Source organism: Eschrichtius robustus, chromosome X, assembly GCF_028021215.1.
Source record: "Eschrichtius robustus isolate mEscRob2 chromosome X, mEscRob2.pri, whole genome shotgun sequence".
In the NCBI taxonomy this organism is placed as follows: domain Eukaryota; kingdom Metazoa; phylum Chordata; class Mammalia; order Artiodactyla; family Eschrichtiidae; genus Eschrichtius; species Eschrichtius robustus.
Genome location: NC_090845.1, coordinates 57,660,422 through 57,673,613, shown reverse-complemented (window position 1 = coordinate 57,673,613; position 13,192 = coordinate 57,660,422). Strand labels below are relative to the sequence as shown.

The 13,192-nt window shown below is 38.8% G+C and overlaps 1 protein-coding gene across 1 annotated transcript in view; it reads left to right on the top strand.

The window, feature by feature from the left end:
- The window catches only part of EDA2R (ectodysplasin A2 receptor), a 65,344-nt gene extending 53,697 nt beyond the window's left edge, over positions 1-11,647 (top strand). The window contains exons 3-6 of the mRNA XM_068533557.1: positions 5,852-6,030; positions 6,584-6,669; positions 8,292-8,456; positions 11,265-11,647. Of these exons, the coding sequence (XP_068389658.1) occupies positions 5,852-6,030; positions 6,584-6,669; positions 8,292-8,456; positions 11,265-11,647 (813 nt within the window). The remainder of the gene's footprint in view (positions 1-5,851; positions 6,031-6,583; positions 6,670-8,291; positions 8,457-11,264) is intronic.
- The last annotated feature ends 1,545 nt before the right edge of the window (positions 11,648-13,192 follow it).

The following is a 13,192-nucleotide window of genomic DNA, read 5'->3' as shown; positions in this document are numbered from 1 at the left end:
TCTGTCTCGATACCCAATCTGTTATTGAAGTTGGTATTCAAGTCTCCAACTATTTTTGTAGAACCACTATTACTCACTTAAATTTTGTCAATGCTGCATAGATTTGGGGGGATTTGTTATTTGGTGTATGTATGTTCAAAGTTGTTATATCTTCTTGATGTATTGACCATTTATAAATATATAATGTCCTTCCCTTTCTCTTGTAAAAGTTTTAACTTAAAGTCTATTTTGTCTGATATCAGTATAGACATCCCAATTCTCTTCTCAGTACTGTTTGCATGGAATATGTTTCCTTTCTTTTACTTTCAACCCATTTGTGTCTTTGGATCTAAATTAATCTCTTCATATAGTATATAAGTGGATTATGTTCTTTTTATCCAATCCATCAATCTGTACCTTTGGAGAGTTTAATCCATATACATAAAGATTAGTACTGATAAGAGAGTACTTCTGACATTTAATTATTTGTTTTATGTATTTCTTATGCCATTTTTGTTTATCATTTTCTTCCTCATTGCCATTTTTGTGCTAGTTGATTTTTTTGCAGTGAAAAGTTTTAATTCCCTTATCATTTCTTTTGTGTGTGGGTTTTTTAAAATATATTTTCTTTGTGATTACCATGTGGATTCCCTTTAACATACTAAATTTTATTTATTTTAAAAATAATTTATTGGAGTATAGTTGATTTACAATGTTGTGTTAGTTTCAGGTGTACATCAAGATGAATCAGTTATACATATACATATATCCACTCTTTTTTAGATTCTTTTCCCACATAGGGCATTACAGAGTACTGAGTAGAGTTCCCTGTGCTATACAGTAAGTCCTTATCAATTATCTATTTTATATATTACATACTAAATTTTAACAATATATTTTGAATTAATACCAAGTTAATTTCAATAACATACAAAAACTCTACACTTACACAGTTTGATATCACCTTTCTTTATGTTATTTTTGTCACTTTTGTTTTTATCTTAATCATTGTAAGTTCAATAACATAGATTTATTATTATTGTTGTTACTATTTTATTATTTTTTCTTTTAAATAATATAGGAAATAAAAGACAGAGTTCCAAACCAAATATTCAATAATGCTGCCTTCTGTATTTGCCCATGTATTTACCTTTACCAGAGATATTGACTTCTTTTTATGGCTTTGAGTTACTATCTAGGGTCCTTTCATTTTAACCTGAAGAACTCCCTTTAGCATTTATTGAAGTACAAGTCTAGTAGTATCAAACTCCTTTAGCTTCTTTTATTTATCTAGGAATATTTTAATCTCTCCCTCATTTTTGAAGGATTTTTTGCTGGGTATAAAATTCTTGGTTAATAGTTTATTCCTTTTGACACTTAAATATGTTATCTTATTGCCTTCCAGCTTCCAGGTTCTGAAGAGAAATCAACTTTGAATCTTATTGAGGATCGCTTGTACTTGACAGATTGTTTCTCTCCTTCTGCTTCAAGATTTTCTTTTTGTCTTTGGTTATCCACATCTTGTTTATGTCTCATATGGGTCTTTTTGAGTTTTTCCAACTCAAAGTTTGTTGAGCATCGTGGATGTGTTATTCATGTCTTTTGTCAATTTTGAGAAATTTCAGCCATTATTTATTCAAATATTCTTTCTGCTTCTTTATCTTTCTCTCTCTCTTACTTCTGGGACTCCCATAATGTGTATATTGGTCCACTTAATGGTGTCTCTTAGGTTTTGTTTACTTACTTCATTCTTTTTAAGTTTCTGCTCCTCAGCCTTAATAATTTCAACTGTCATGTTTCAAGTTTCATCATTTGTTCTTCTACCTGTTCAGATCTGCTGTTGAACTCTTCTAGTGAATTTTTAATTTCAGTTATTTTACTTTTCAATTCTAGTATTTCTGTTTGGTTCCTTTTTACAATTTTTCTTTTTTGATATTCCCATTTTTTCCATACATTTATTTTCTTATATTCTTTATATTCTTTAGTTCTTTGTCTATGTTTTTCTTTGAACATATTTAAGACAGTACTTTTTAGTCTTTGTCTAGTAAGTCTGATGTCTGGACTTCCTCAGGAACAGTTTGTCAATTTTATTTGTTACTTTAAGTGGGCCATACATTCCTGTTTCTTTTTATGCCTTGTGTTTTTGTTGTTGTTGTTGTTGAAAACTGTTTTAATTATAATGTGGTAACTGGAAATCAGATTCTCCCCCTTCCCCATATTTAGCTGTTTTCTGTTGTTGTTACTTTATTTGATGATGGCTGTAGTAGTCCATTTGTTTAGGTGTTTTAACCAAACTATTTGTGCAAAGACTGTATTCTTTGTCATATGTGATCACTGAAGTCTGTATGGATCTTGTTCAGCTAATATTTTGACAGGAATTTCCTTGAGTGCCAGCAGTTAAAAGTAAACAACAGCAGTAGCAACCAAAAAACCCACATATCTCTCCCAGTCTTTCAACATTGGCTCTGTGCTGAAGCACTACTTCAACACTTAGCCAAACTGGCACTTAGCCTATGTATCAGTCGGTGTGTAAACTTTGGGTCTTCTCCATATTTTTCTAGTCATGTGTCTTGCCCTGGACATACATGGGCCTTTCTAAACTGCCCCCATATATATTGGTGCTTTTGAATGTCCTAATTTCCCAAAGAATCTTCTCCAGCTTTTGCTCCAGACTTAAGCAGTCTATTATATGTCTCCACCCATAATTTCTTGTCCCAGGCACCTCTGGTTTATTAGTTTGCTTTGCAAAATTTTTTAACAAATGCCCACCCATTTTCCAGCCTGCATTCTGAATTGAGTGAAACAGAGATGAGCACCTTGTATCTGTCCTTCAGGTAACAGGTTAAAATAGACATACACAATAATTTTTGAATACGTTTTGCTTAGCTTACTCTGGAACTAGGGGTGAGGGTTTCACACTAGGTACACAGGCTGCTGCTAATTTAAGACTGCCTTCACTTTAGGACTGTTGCTGGGGAGAGGGGTGCAGTAAGGGCAAGTAAAAATGGCACAAAGCTTTCCTATAATTTTCAACATGCTTTTTTCTTGGTTCAGCATTTGCTTCATTGTTGTAAATGTTTGACTGTTTCCCAGAGTTCTGACAACATTGATTCTGACAGTCTCTGTTTGTGTTGCTACACTTCTGTGAGGGAATGAAAGCTCAGAGCTGCTGCCTCCTCCATATCCCTGATGTCCTCTGTTGATTTTAATATATTGATTCCAACATCTCTCTGGGTGTCCCTGTGTGCCAGAAGATCAAAGCATAAAGAAAATTAAGGATATTTTAATTATAAAATAAGTATAAAGAAAAAAGACAGTATTTTGTTGAGCTAGGCCTGAGAGACGCATACATCATTTTATCCATATTCCATTGGCTAGAAATTAGGCACATGGCCCTACAGACTTGTGTGGGGTTAGAAAATGTTGACAAGTGGTATTCCCAGGAAGAAAGGTCAATGAGTTTAGTGAACAACCAGCCAACTTCTTCCACAACAAACAAATAACTAATATCCCTTGTTAAGTAGAGTTGTGTCTTTGACAAAGAGCTATGATATAACAGGCAGGAGCCTTGTTCCTAGGTTAGAATTCCAGAGCTGGAAGAATATTTAGAGACCATTTATTTTAATATCCTCAGATGTTTGGGACTCTGATGCTTGGAAATGGAGAGGGGCTAGCCAGATCACACTGAGTCAATACCAGACCTGAGACAATATCCAGCTGGATCACTCATCTTTCCTCTATACCATCTTCATTCAAACATGTTTGAGCATTTCCAAGAGTAAGATTCAATCTTAAAAGATTGTATATTTCTAGAAATGTATCCATTTTTTCTAGGTTGTCCAATTTGTTGGCATATAATTGTTCATAGTATTCTCATGATTATTTGTATTTCTGTGATATTGTCTGTAACTTGCACAGCAAAGCACATCGACAAAACAAAAAAGCAACTTACTGAATAGGAGAATATATTTGCAAATGAAATGTCCACTAAGGGGTTAATATCCAAAATATACAAATAACTCATAACAGTCAACATCAAAAAAACACAAACAACCCAATTAAAAATGGGCAGAGGACCAGAATAGACATTTTTCCAAAGAAGACATATAGATGGCCAACAGACACATGAAAAGATGTTCAACATCACTAATCATCAGGGAAATGCAAATCAAAATCACAATGAGGTATCACCTCACACCTGTCAGAATGGCTATCATCAAAAAGACAAGAAATAACAAATGTTGGAGAGGATGTGGAGAAAAGGGAACCCTCATGCACTGTTGGTAGGAATATAAATTGGTACAACCATTATGGAAAACAATATAAAGGTTCCTAAAAAAATTAAAAATATAACTACCATTTGATCCAGCAATTCCACTCTTGGGTATTTATCTGAAGAAAATGAAAACACTAATTCAAAAAGATATATGCATCCCAGTGTTCATTGAAGCATTATTTATAATAGCCAAGATGTAGAAGCAACCTAAGTGTCCATCAACAGATGAATGGATAAAGAAGATGTGGTATATATATATATATATACACACACATATATATATGTATATATATATATATATATACACAATGAAATATTACTCAGCCATAAACAATAATGAAATCTTGTCATTTACAACAACGTGGATGGATCTAGATGGTATTATGCTAAGTGAAATAAGTCAGAGAGAAAGACAAATACAGTATGTCTTCACTTATATGTGGAATCTAAAAATACAAAACAAACAAATAAATGTAACAAAACAGAGACAATCACAGATGTAGAGACCAAACTAGTAGTTACCAGAGAGGAGAGGGGTGGAGTAATAGGTGAAATCAGACAGGGAAAAAAAAAATACTGTATGTTTTCACTTATATGTGGAATCTGAAAAACAAACAAATATAACCAAACAGAAACAGGCTCACAGATACAGAGAACAAACTAGTGGTTGGCAGAGGTGAGGAGGGTAGGGGTAGGGGCAAAATATTGGATTGGCCAAAACGTTCGTTCAGGTTTTTCCTAAAATCCTGCAGAAAAACCCGAACGAACTTTTTGGACAGCCCAATAGGTGAAGGGAATTAAGAGGTACAAACTACCAGTTATAAAATGAAAACATCACAGAGATGTAATGTACATCACAGGGATTACAGTCAATAGTATAATAACTTTGTATGATGTGTAATCTATAAAAATATTGAATCACTGTGTTGTACTCCTGAAACTAATATAATGTTGTGAGTCAACTATAGTTCAGTAAAATGTAAGAAATAAATTTTTCATCACAACCCAACACATACTTACATATTTCATCTGTAAAAGTTCTACAAAACAATACTAAGATAGGTAGTGATTAGCATTCATTGTCAAATATTTCCAGCTCCCCAGCTCTGGCACATTATAGAATTATACTTTCTTTTACTTTTGTAGTTACTAATGATCAGGTGATGTGTGTGGTGAAGGACGTGAGCAAAATGAAATGAGTTATTTCTGGGGGAAGATTTTAAGAGCCAGTGCACAGATCACAATATTCTCTTTTCTCTGATGCTCCAATCATGGTAGCACAAAGATGAAGCCTCCGTCACTCTGGGTAACCCAGTAAGTATAATGTAAAACAGAGCCCCCAGGAAATCTCTGGTAAGCAAAATAGTGTGAGTGAGAAATAAATTTTTGTTCTTTTAAGACACTGAGGTTTGGAGTTTACTTTTTTACAATAGCATAACCTAACCTATGCTGACTGTAAATTGATGTCATGACTCAGTAATGGGTTGCAACTTGCAGTTTGTAAAATGCTACTCCATACAATGTCCACTTGTCCCATAGCTAATCCTCTCTCCAAGTTTCTGTAGAGTAATGTTAGTGACTCCCATTTTACTGAAGGATTGTGGTTATGGAGAAGGTGGAGATGCATACTGCACAGCCTGCCCTCCCCGCAGATACAAAAGCAGCTGGGGCCACCATAGATGTCAGACTTGCATCACCTGTGCTGTCATCAATCGTATCCAGAAGGAGAACTGTACAGCTACCTCTAATGCCGTCTGTGGGGACTGTCTGCCCAGGTGAGCCTGCTATATAAGGCCAAGCTCTTCTGGGCATTCTCTAGCCCTTGGAGGTCTCCCTCATCCTTACCTCTCAGGGCCTAGTTGAAGTATTCTAACTGTCCATATCACGATGAGTTTAAGCTCCCATGAGGAAGATGCAGTATTTTTTCAAGATCCCCCTATAAAGTACTTAGCACACAGTCAATTACAGATGAGTACTAAACAGCTGGTTTATCATGCTGGCATGCTTAGCTCAGGGCCAAGTTTCAAGGTAAATCTCACTGTAGACCTAAAAGAGATTAGGAAGCAGTTGGTGTCAAAGCAGTATTTCCTTCTCTTGTGAGACTAGTTCCCCTTTTGGTTATAGGGTTTGGTGAATGGGGGAAGAGGTGGAGCGTCTGGGACTCTGAGTCAGAATCAGACATAGAGGCAGAGAACTCACGAGGGGTCTGAGTGAGTGATGGCTTCCTGGAGGACAAGACTCTTAGAAGCTGCCTATGGTTCAAGAAGGACCAATCCAAGTACATTGCTTGTTTGATCACCTTGCCATTTCTTATTGCTCTGACTACAGGTTCTACCAAAAGACACGTATTGGAGGCCTGCAGGATCAAGAGTGTATCCCGTGCACGAAGCAGACCCCCACCTCTGAGGTTCAGTGTGTGTATCCAGTTCTCTTCTCCCCTTTCTTCCCCAATCCATTGGGTGACAGCAAGACAGCATAGTAAAGACTTCCTCTACCTCCTCATACTACTTCCTATAGGGTAGATTGGCAAGGGAATTGGTTAGATTTTAGTAATAGTTTTGCAATATATTGTCTGTGTAACCTTCTATAAATCATTGAATCTCATTGAACCTCATTTCCCTCATCTGAAAAAAAATGTAAGTCATGAAAATCATTGTTCTTCATACCTTATGGGATGCTGCCTAGTTCTAGTGAAATAAGGTTAGAAAGCATTTTGTAGATATAACATTTGTACACTTGTGGATTATTTATTTGAAGTTTATAGGAGTCCCTAATGCTTAGGACTAGTAAAAGGCTGAATGAAGTACTAGGATCTAGTCTGTGCCCATATCACTATCCATTTATCTGTCTATCATTTTTGTCTATCTACCAACTATATGTCTACTCACTTATTTTTTTAATTTATTGATATCTTTTTAAAACATTAAGTATTTCAAATATGTAGAAATATTTTAAATGCAGAAAAATATAAAAATAAAAATGCTCAGTTACAGAGCATCAATAATTAATAAATCTTAAAATTTTGCATATTTGCTTCAGATTTGTTTTTTAAATGAAGATTCCACAGGTTTAGTGGAATTTGTGTTTTGATCCTTTCTGAGTTCCATTCTCTCCTTACCTCCCCAAAGGCAACCACTATCATGAAATTGTGTGTATCTTGTTGGTAGGCTATGCTACAGTAACAAACCCCCAAATCTCAGTGATTTCATGCAATAAAAGTTTATTTTTCATATGCAAAGATCTTACTCTGCCTTGTAACTATACCATCAAACCATGTGGCTTCCAGGTTGATGGGACAGGGTATGAGATAGAGGAGACATACTGGCTTTTAACTACTTCAGTCTGCAAGTGACACACATTACTTCCACTCACAGTCCATTGGCCAGAAGTACTCTTATGGCCTTACTACAAGGGTGTATGGGAAATGCAGAGAAGCATGTGGATAACTGGTGAGCACTATGACTCTGCCATACTCTCCACCCATGTTTTGTTACTTGTATTCTTTTTTGATATATATATATATATATTCATAAGCAATATATTCTATATTCTATTTTTTATATTTTATAATGTTTTATATAAATGATATCAAGTTATATACTCTCTTTCTCCAATTTGCTTTTCCTCTCTGGATTATTTATATTGATCCATACAGGTCTTTTATTTTAAATGCTATATAATAATATTACATCATAGAATTATATCATGATTTATTTATCCTGTGCCCTACTGATGAACATTTTAGTTTGTTTCTATTTGCCAAGGTTATATAACTGAATGTGACACGGAAAGACCACAGGATATGTGCATCTTCAAATAACTATACTAATTTATACCATACCAGCAGTATATGCTAGTTCCTCCACTTTGTTCTTTATACTTTTCCCTGTTCTACAAAGAAGTAGAACCAGTTTAGCAGCCCTAGTTGAGGGAGGCCCTGGGGAGAGGGTGCTGGCCTGAGGAAGTCCAGGCCCAGTGTCAGGGTGACTATTGACTACCTACAGTGACTGACCTCCCCCACTTTCTTGTCTCACAGGTGCCTTCCAGTTGAGCTTAGTGAAGGCAGATGTACCCACAGTATCCCCTCAGGAGGTCACACTTGTTGCACTGGTGAGCAGTCTGCTCATGGTGTTTACCCTGGCCTTCCTGGGGCTCTTCTTCCTCTACTGCAAGCAGTTCTTCAACAGAAATTGCCAGCGTGGTAAGGGTAGCTGCTTCACGTATTACATGAATCAGGAACAAGTTTCTAACTAGCAGAAGAGAGGAATTTCCTGGGGTTGAGAGTTAATGGACCTTCCCTACAGTGCTGAAATATCTGGGGGTGGCAATAGAATGCACAGGACTTCAGAGATGATTGAGGCTGACCCTGTGAGTTTATAGGACCTGGTTCATTAAGGAGTGGTGATTCATAAAGGGCTACAACATTATGGGAAAACCCTTGGGAAAGGCACCTGAAGTCTTAGTCCAATCTAACTCTAAATCACTGTGTAACTTTAGACAAGTCATCTAGCTTCTTTGGGCCTCTTTCTCCTTAATCTTTAAAATGAGAGATGGAGTTGATTTCTAAGTTCTTTTCCAATTAGTTATATCTACTAATAGGTATAGATTCTGGAGCATGTCAGGAAAGGAGGAAGGCTGGCTGGAATGAGACATGACTATAATAAAAGTGGGTGAGGTCTCAGGCAATGGTTATCGGTATAGTAATATACCAAATGTGGGTAACTGAGAGCCCAATGTCCAGAGGAATTGGCAAACTTAGACATTTTTCCTCAGATAATAATTATAACCAGAGGTCTGGCCCAGCCCATAGGAGATGGCCATATGAAATTTTAGATGGAAGGTCATATTTAAAATCAGGAGTAACATCATGATCTATTTTCAGCACAAGTGCAGCCATTAGCCAAGAATGTGAGACAGGAATTCCAGGTCACTGAGGGCAGATATAGGGGAGGTGGGATGGTGGCTGGCCAAGACCAGAGAAGGGTTTAGATCTTTAGTCAAGAGTACTGAGGTTCAGTGCAGCTTCAGTGCCATCAAGGGAGCTGAGAGCTAGGCAGAAACACCAAAATAGGAACCCAGGCTAGTAAGTGGAGTTGATTTAGTAAGGAAAGAGGAGGATACATTCTACTAGATACACAGGTGCTAAGGACTCCTCCTCAGCCCACGGGATACTGGGCCCAAAGCAACAGAACTTTTTGCAACCTCTCTGTTTGTGTGGAAATATCCTGCTTATATAGGCCTACCTTGGTCACTTTGGATCTAGGGTCTGCCAGATGATCTTCAAAAAGCCTAGAAGATATGTTTGGCTCTACCTCTCACTGAAGTGGAGATGAATCTAGAATTTCAGGGGATGCAGGGCACAAGGGCAACACTGTTATCCCTTTATGACCCTTCTCAAACTCTAATTCTCTCTCCTCTACTCTCTGGTGTCTCCTGGAACATTGTGGCTCAGGGTGGATCATCCTGTCTCTGACTTTGGAGGCCAGTTTCTCAGATAAGAGCTGTTGCCCAGTCCCTGGGCATGGGCATGAAACATGGGCAATGAAGCATTTGGGCCCCAGGGCCCGGAAAGAAGAAGATGAGGCAACATCTGAGAGCTGCCTGTCTCCCTCCTCCTGCCTCAGGAGAAGAGAAATGGGTAACGCTTCTCTGCTCCTCCTCTGTCCTCAAGATAATAATGCAGTACCCTTTTCTGGGGATACGAGGGCAGGCAGCTCCCTCAGGGTCTCCACAGAGGAAATAAGATTAGACATTTTCTCATTTATCAGGAGGTGTTTATCAGGAGTCACTAACTTACATGCATACTAGGGTTGTATAAGGGAGATTAATATGTGAATTGGATCCAATATAAGGTTCATTAGAGAGGAGTAGAGACTGTGGCAAAATGAATAGTTCATCCCCTGTCTAAAGAGGAATCTACTACTCAGCTTCAGCTGTTTGTTACCATGTAGGAATATTCAATGTTTCAAGATCTTCTGAATTTTCAAGAGAAGCCAAAACTCTGGATTTTTATATGAAATAGTTTTAAGTTATGGCATTGAGTTATAATTAAAAACTACCACAACCACAATGCCAGGGCAAAACCAACACACATCCCATAGGTTCTCAGTTTGTAACCTGATGCTGAATCAGACTTATGCATGAAAGGTGTTTTAATTTTCTATCACTGCCAGAACAAATAACGACAAATTTAATGGCTTAAAACAACACCCATTTATTATCTCACCATTGCCATAGATCAGAAGCTTTGTAAGCTTGGCTGGATCTCGACTCAGAGTCTCACTAGGCTGAAATCAAGGTGTTGCCAAGGCTGCATTCCTTTCTGGAAGCTCAAGAGGTGAATCCATTTCCTTGATCATTCAGAAAGGTGGAAGAATTCAGTTCCTTGCAGTTATAAGGTTGAGGTTCCATTTCCTTGCTGACTGTCTGCTGAGGACCATTCCCAGTTTCTAGACACCACCCACTCTTTGACTTATGACCCATTTCCATTTTCAAAACTAGCAGTGGTGGTCAAGTCCTTTTCCTTTCACATATCTGATACTCTCTCTGACTCTTCTGCCTCCCTCTTCCCCTTTTAAGGACACATGTGATTACATTGGGCCCACCTGGGTAATCCGGGATAACCTACCATTTTAAGGTCCATAATCTTAATTCCACCTGCAAAGTGCCTTTTGCCATATAACACAACATATACACAAGCATAACATCAGGGAATAAAGATCATGTCTGGTGTGGGGGTTGTTAAAATCCTGCTTCCCACAAAGGTTTCTCTTTCTCTGGATAAACTGACAATTTTCCCTGATCCACCACCAGGTAGCCTCAATCTGATACCTCAATGTAAATATGTTTCTCAGCTGTGTCACCTCAGCCTGGTGCTAGGTGCTCTGGTCCCCAGGGATGGGAGGGGGAGCACTAGTTCCCAGATCTTTCCTGATTTTGTGCTCAGGACCAGGTGCCCCGCTGAGAGGAGCCCCTACCTTTGGGTGACCCAGTGGCTTTCTGCTTCAAGTTTCAGGAGGTTCGCTGCAGTATGAGGCTGACGAGGCGGCGGAGGAGGAATCTCTCTTCCCCATGCCACCTGGCCAGGAGACCAGTCCTGAGTCCCCACTGAGTGAAAGCATCTTTGAGACCCAGGCACTTAACCCCATCCTGGATGACGACTGCAGCTCGACTCGTGGCTTCCCCACACAGGAGTCTTTTACCTTGGCCTCCTGTGCCTCAGAGAGTCACTTCCACTGGGTCCACACTCCCATCGAATGCACAGAGCTGGACCTGCGAAAGTTTTCCAGCTCTGCTTCCTATACTGGAGCTGAGACCTTGAGGGGGAACACAGCTGAAAGCTCTGGAGACAGACTGGAGCTCACTGTACCCTTTGAAGTACCCAGCCTTTAACTCTACTGAGGTGAGCTGGAAAGGTAGGGTAGAAAGACCAGAAATTGGGGACCACCCCCAAAAGGAATTATCCATTGGAGTACTGTTGTTCAGTAGGGCTAGTGTCAGAGGAACAGCAAGCTAGGAACATTGGTGGATGGAGGGACAACTGTGATAATGTTAATCTTTTGAGCCAGTCAGTCATACATCATATATCTGAGCCTACAGTTGTCAAGGAACTGGCCAGGTTGACATGACACCAGTTTTTCTGTCCTGGCCTTTTGCAATCTCTCTCAGGGCCCCACTGTCTAATAGTTATATTCAGTTATCTCCCATCATGTATTCAAGCACCAAGGTACAGTGGGAAAATATACAAACCTTGGCACCTAGAAGCCTTATATTTCAAATCTACCTCCATTCCTTAATAAATATCTGTGTGAAGCTTGTGTAAATCCCTTCACCTCTCTGAGTCTCAGGTCCTTAATCTGTGAAAAGTAGAAAATACTATTCACCTTATATTGTGAGAGTTGAATGAGAAATGCATGTGCAAGTGCCTTTTACAGTGTCTAATGCATTAGAGGTGTTTAAATCATATTAGTTTGTCTTTCCCTCCCTTGCCCCCAGTCGCAATTTATATTGGGTTGGCCAAGAAGTTTGTTCGGGTTTTTCCATAATGTCTTATGGAAAAACCCAAATGAACTTTTTGGCCAACCCAATACATCCTTACATATACACTACACTCGTCTGGTCTTCATAACATACCTTTGTGGTAAGCAGGTCAGGGTTTGTTAGCTTCACTTTATAGAGGCAGGAACTGAGATGCAGAGAGGGAAAGTGATTTGCTTAAAGTCACAGAGCATGTCAGTGGCAGAACTGGGTTAGAGCCCAGGTTTTGGAGCTCCAAGTAAGTAACAAGGGGCAGTATGAAGCATGGGGGTGGATTCCTATTTTTCAACTAACCAATTACTTTCACCCCCATTTCCATATTTCTCCAGCTATGATATTGTCCAGGTCCCCCAATGACTCCCCCTCCCTATATCTTACCTAAGAAAATATAAATAATATGTAGACGAAAGCCAAGACTCCTATTAAACCGGTCAGCCTAGATACCTTCAAGGTCATCTAGGCCAACCTCCCTTCCAACTCCTCCAATCCATGCTTGAGTCCCTTTTATAATATCCCCACGAAGTGTTTATGTCATCCTTGCTCACATACTTACAGTATCAGAGAGCTCACTACTGCCCAACATGTATTGCAGCTATGACTGGTGGATTTGAGCTCAGTGTAAAGAAAAACTTTCTGTCTTCTTATAATAACCACCCTTGGGTCCTGCTCTGCTCCTTGGGCCACACAGACCTCATCTGCTTCCTGTGTCTTGTGATAGCCCTGAAGAAGTCTAAAGATAGCATCTCCTCTCTGGAAAGTACCACTTTGGGTTCCTTTAAAGTATGGGGGGCTTAAAACTGAACCCCGTTTCATGAGGAATTGTCTCACCAACACAGAGTAGGGTAGAACTGTCATCATGTCCACCCCACACAAGTGATGTTTTTCTGCTATTGTACCCTA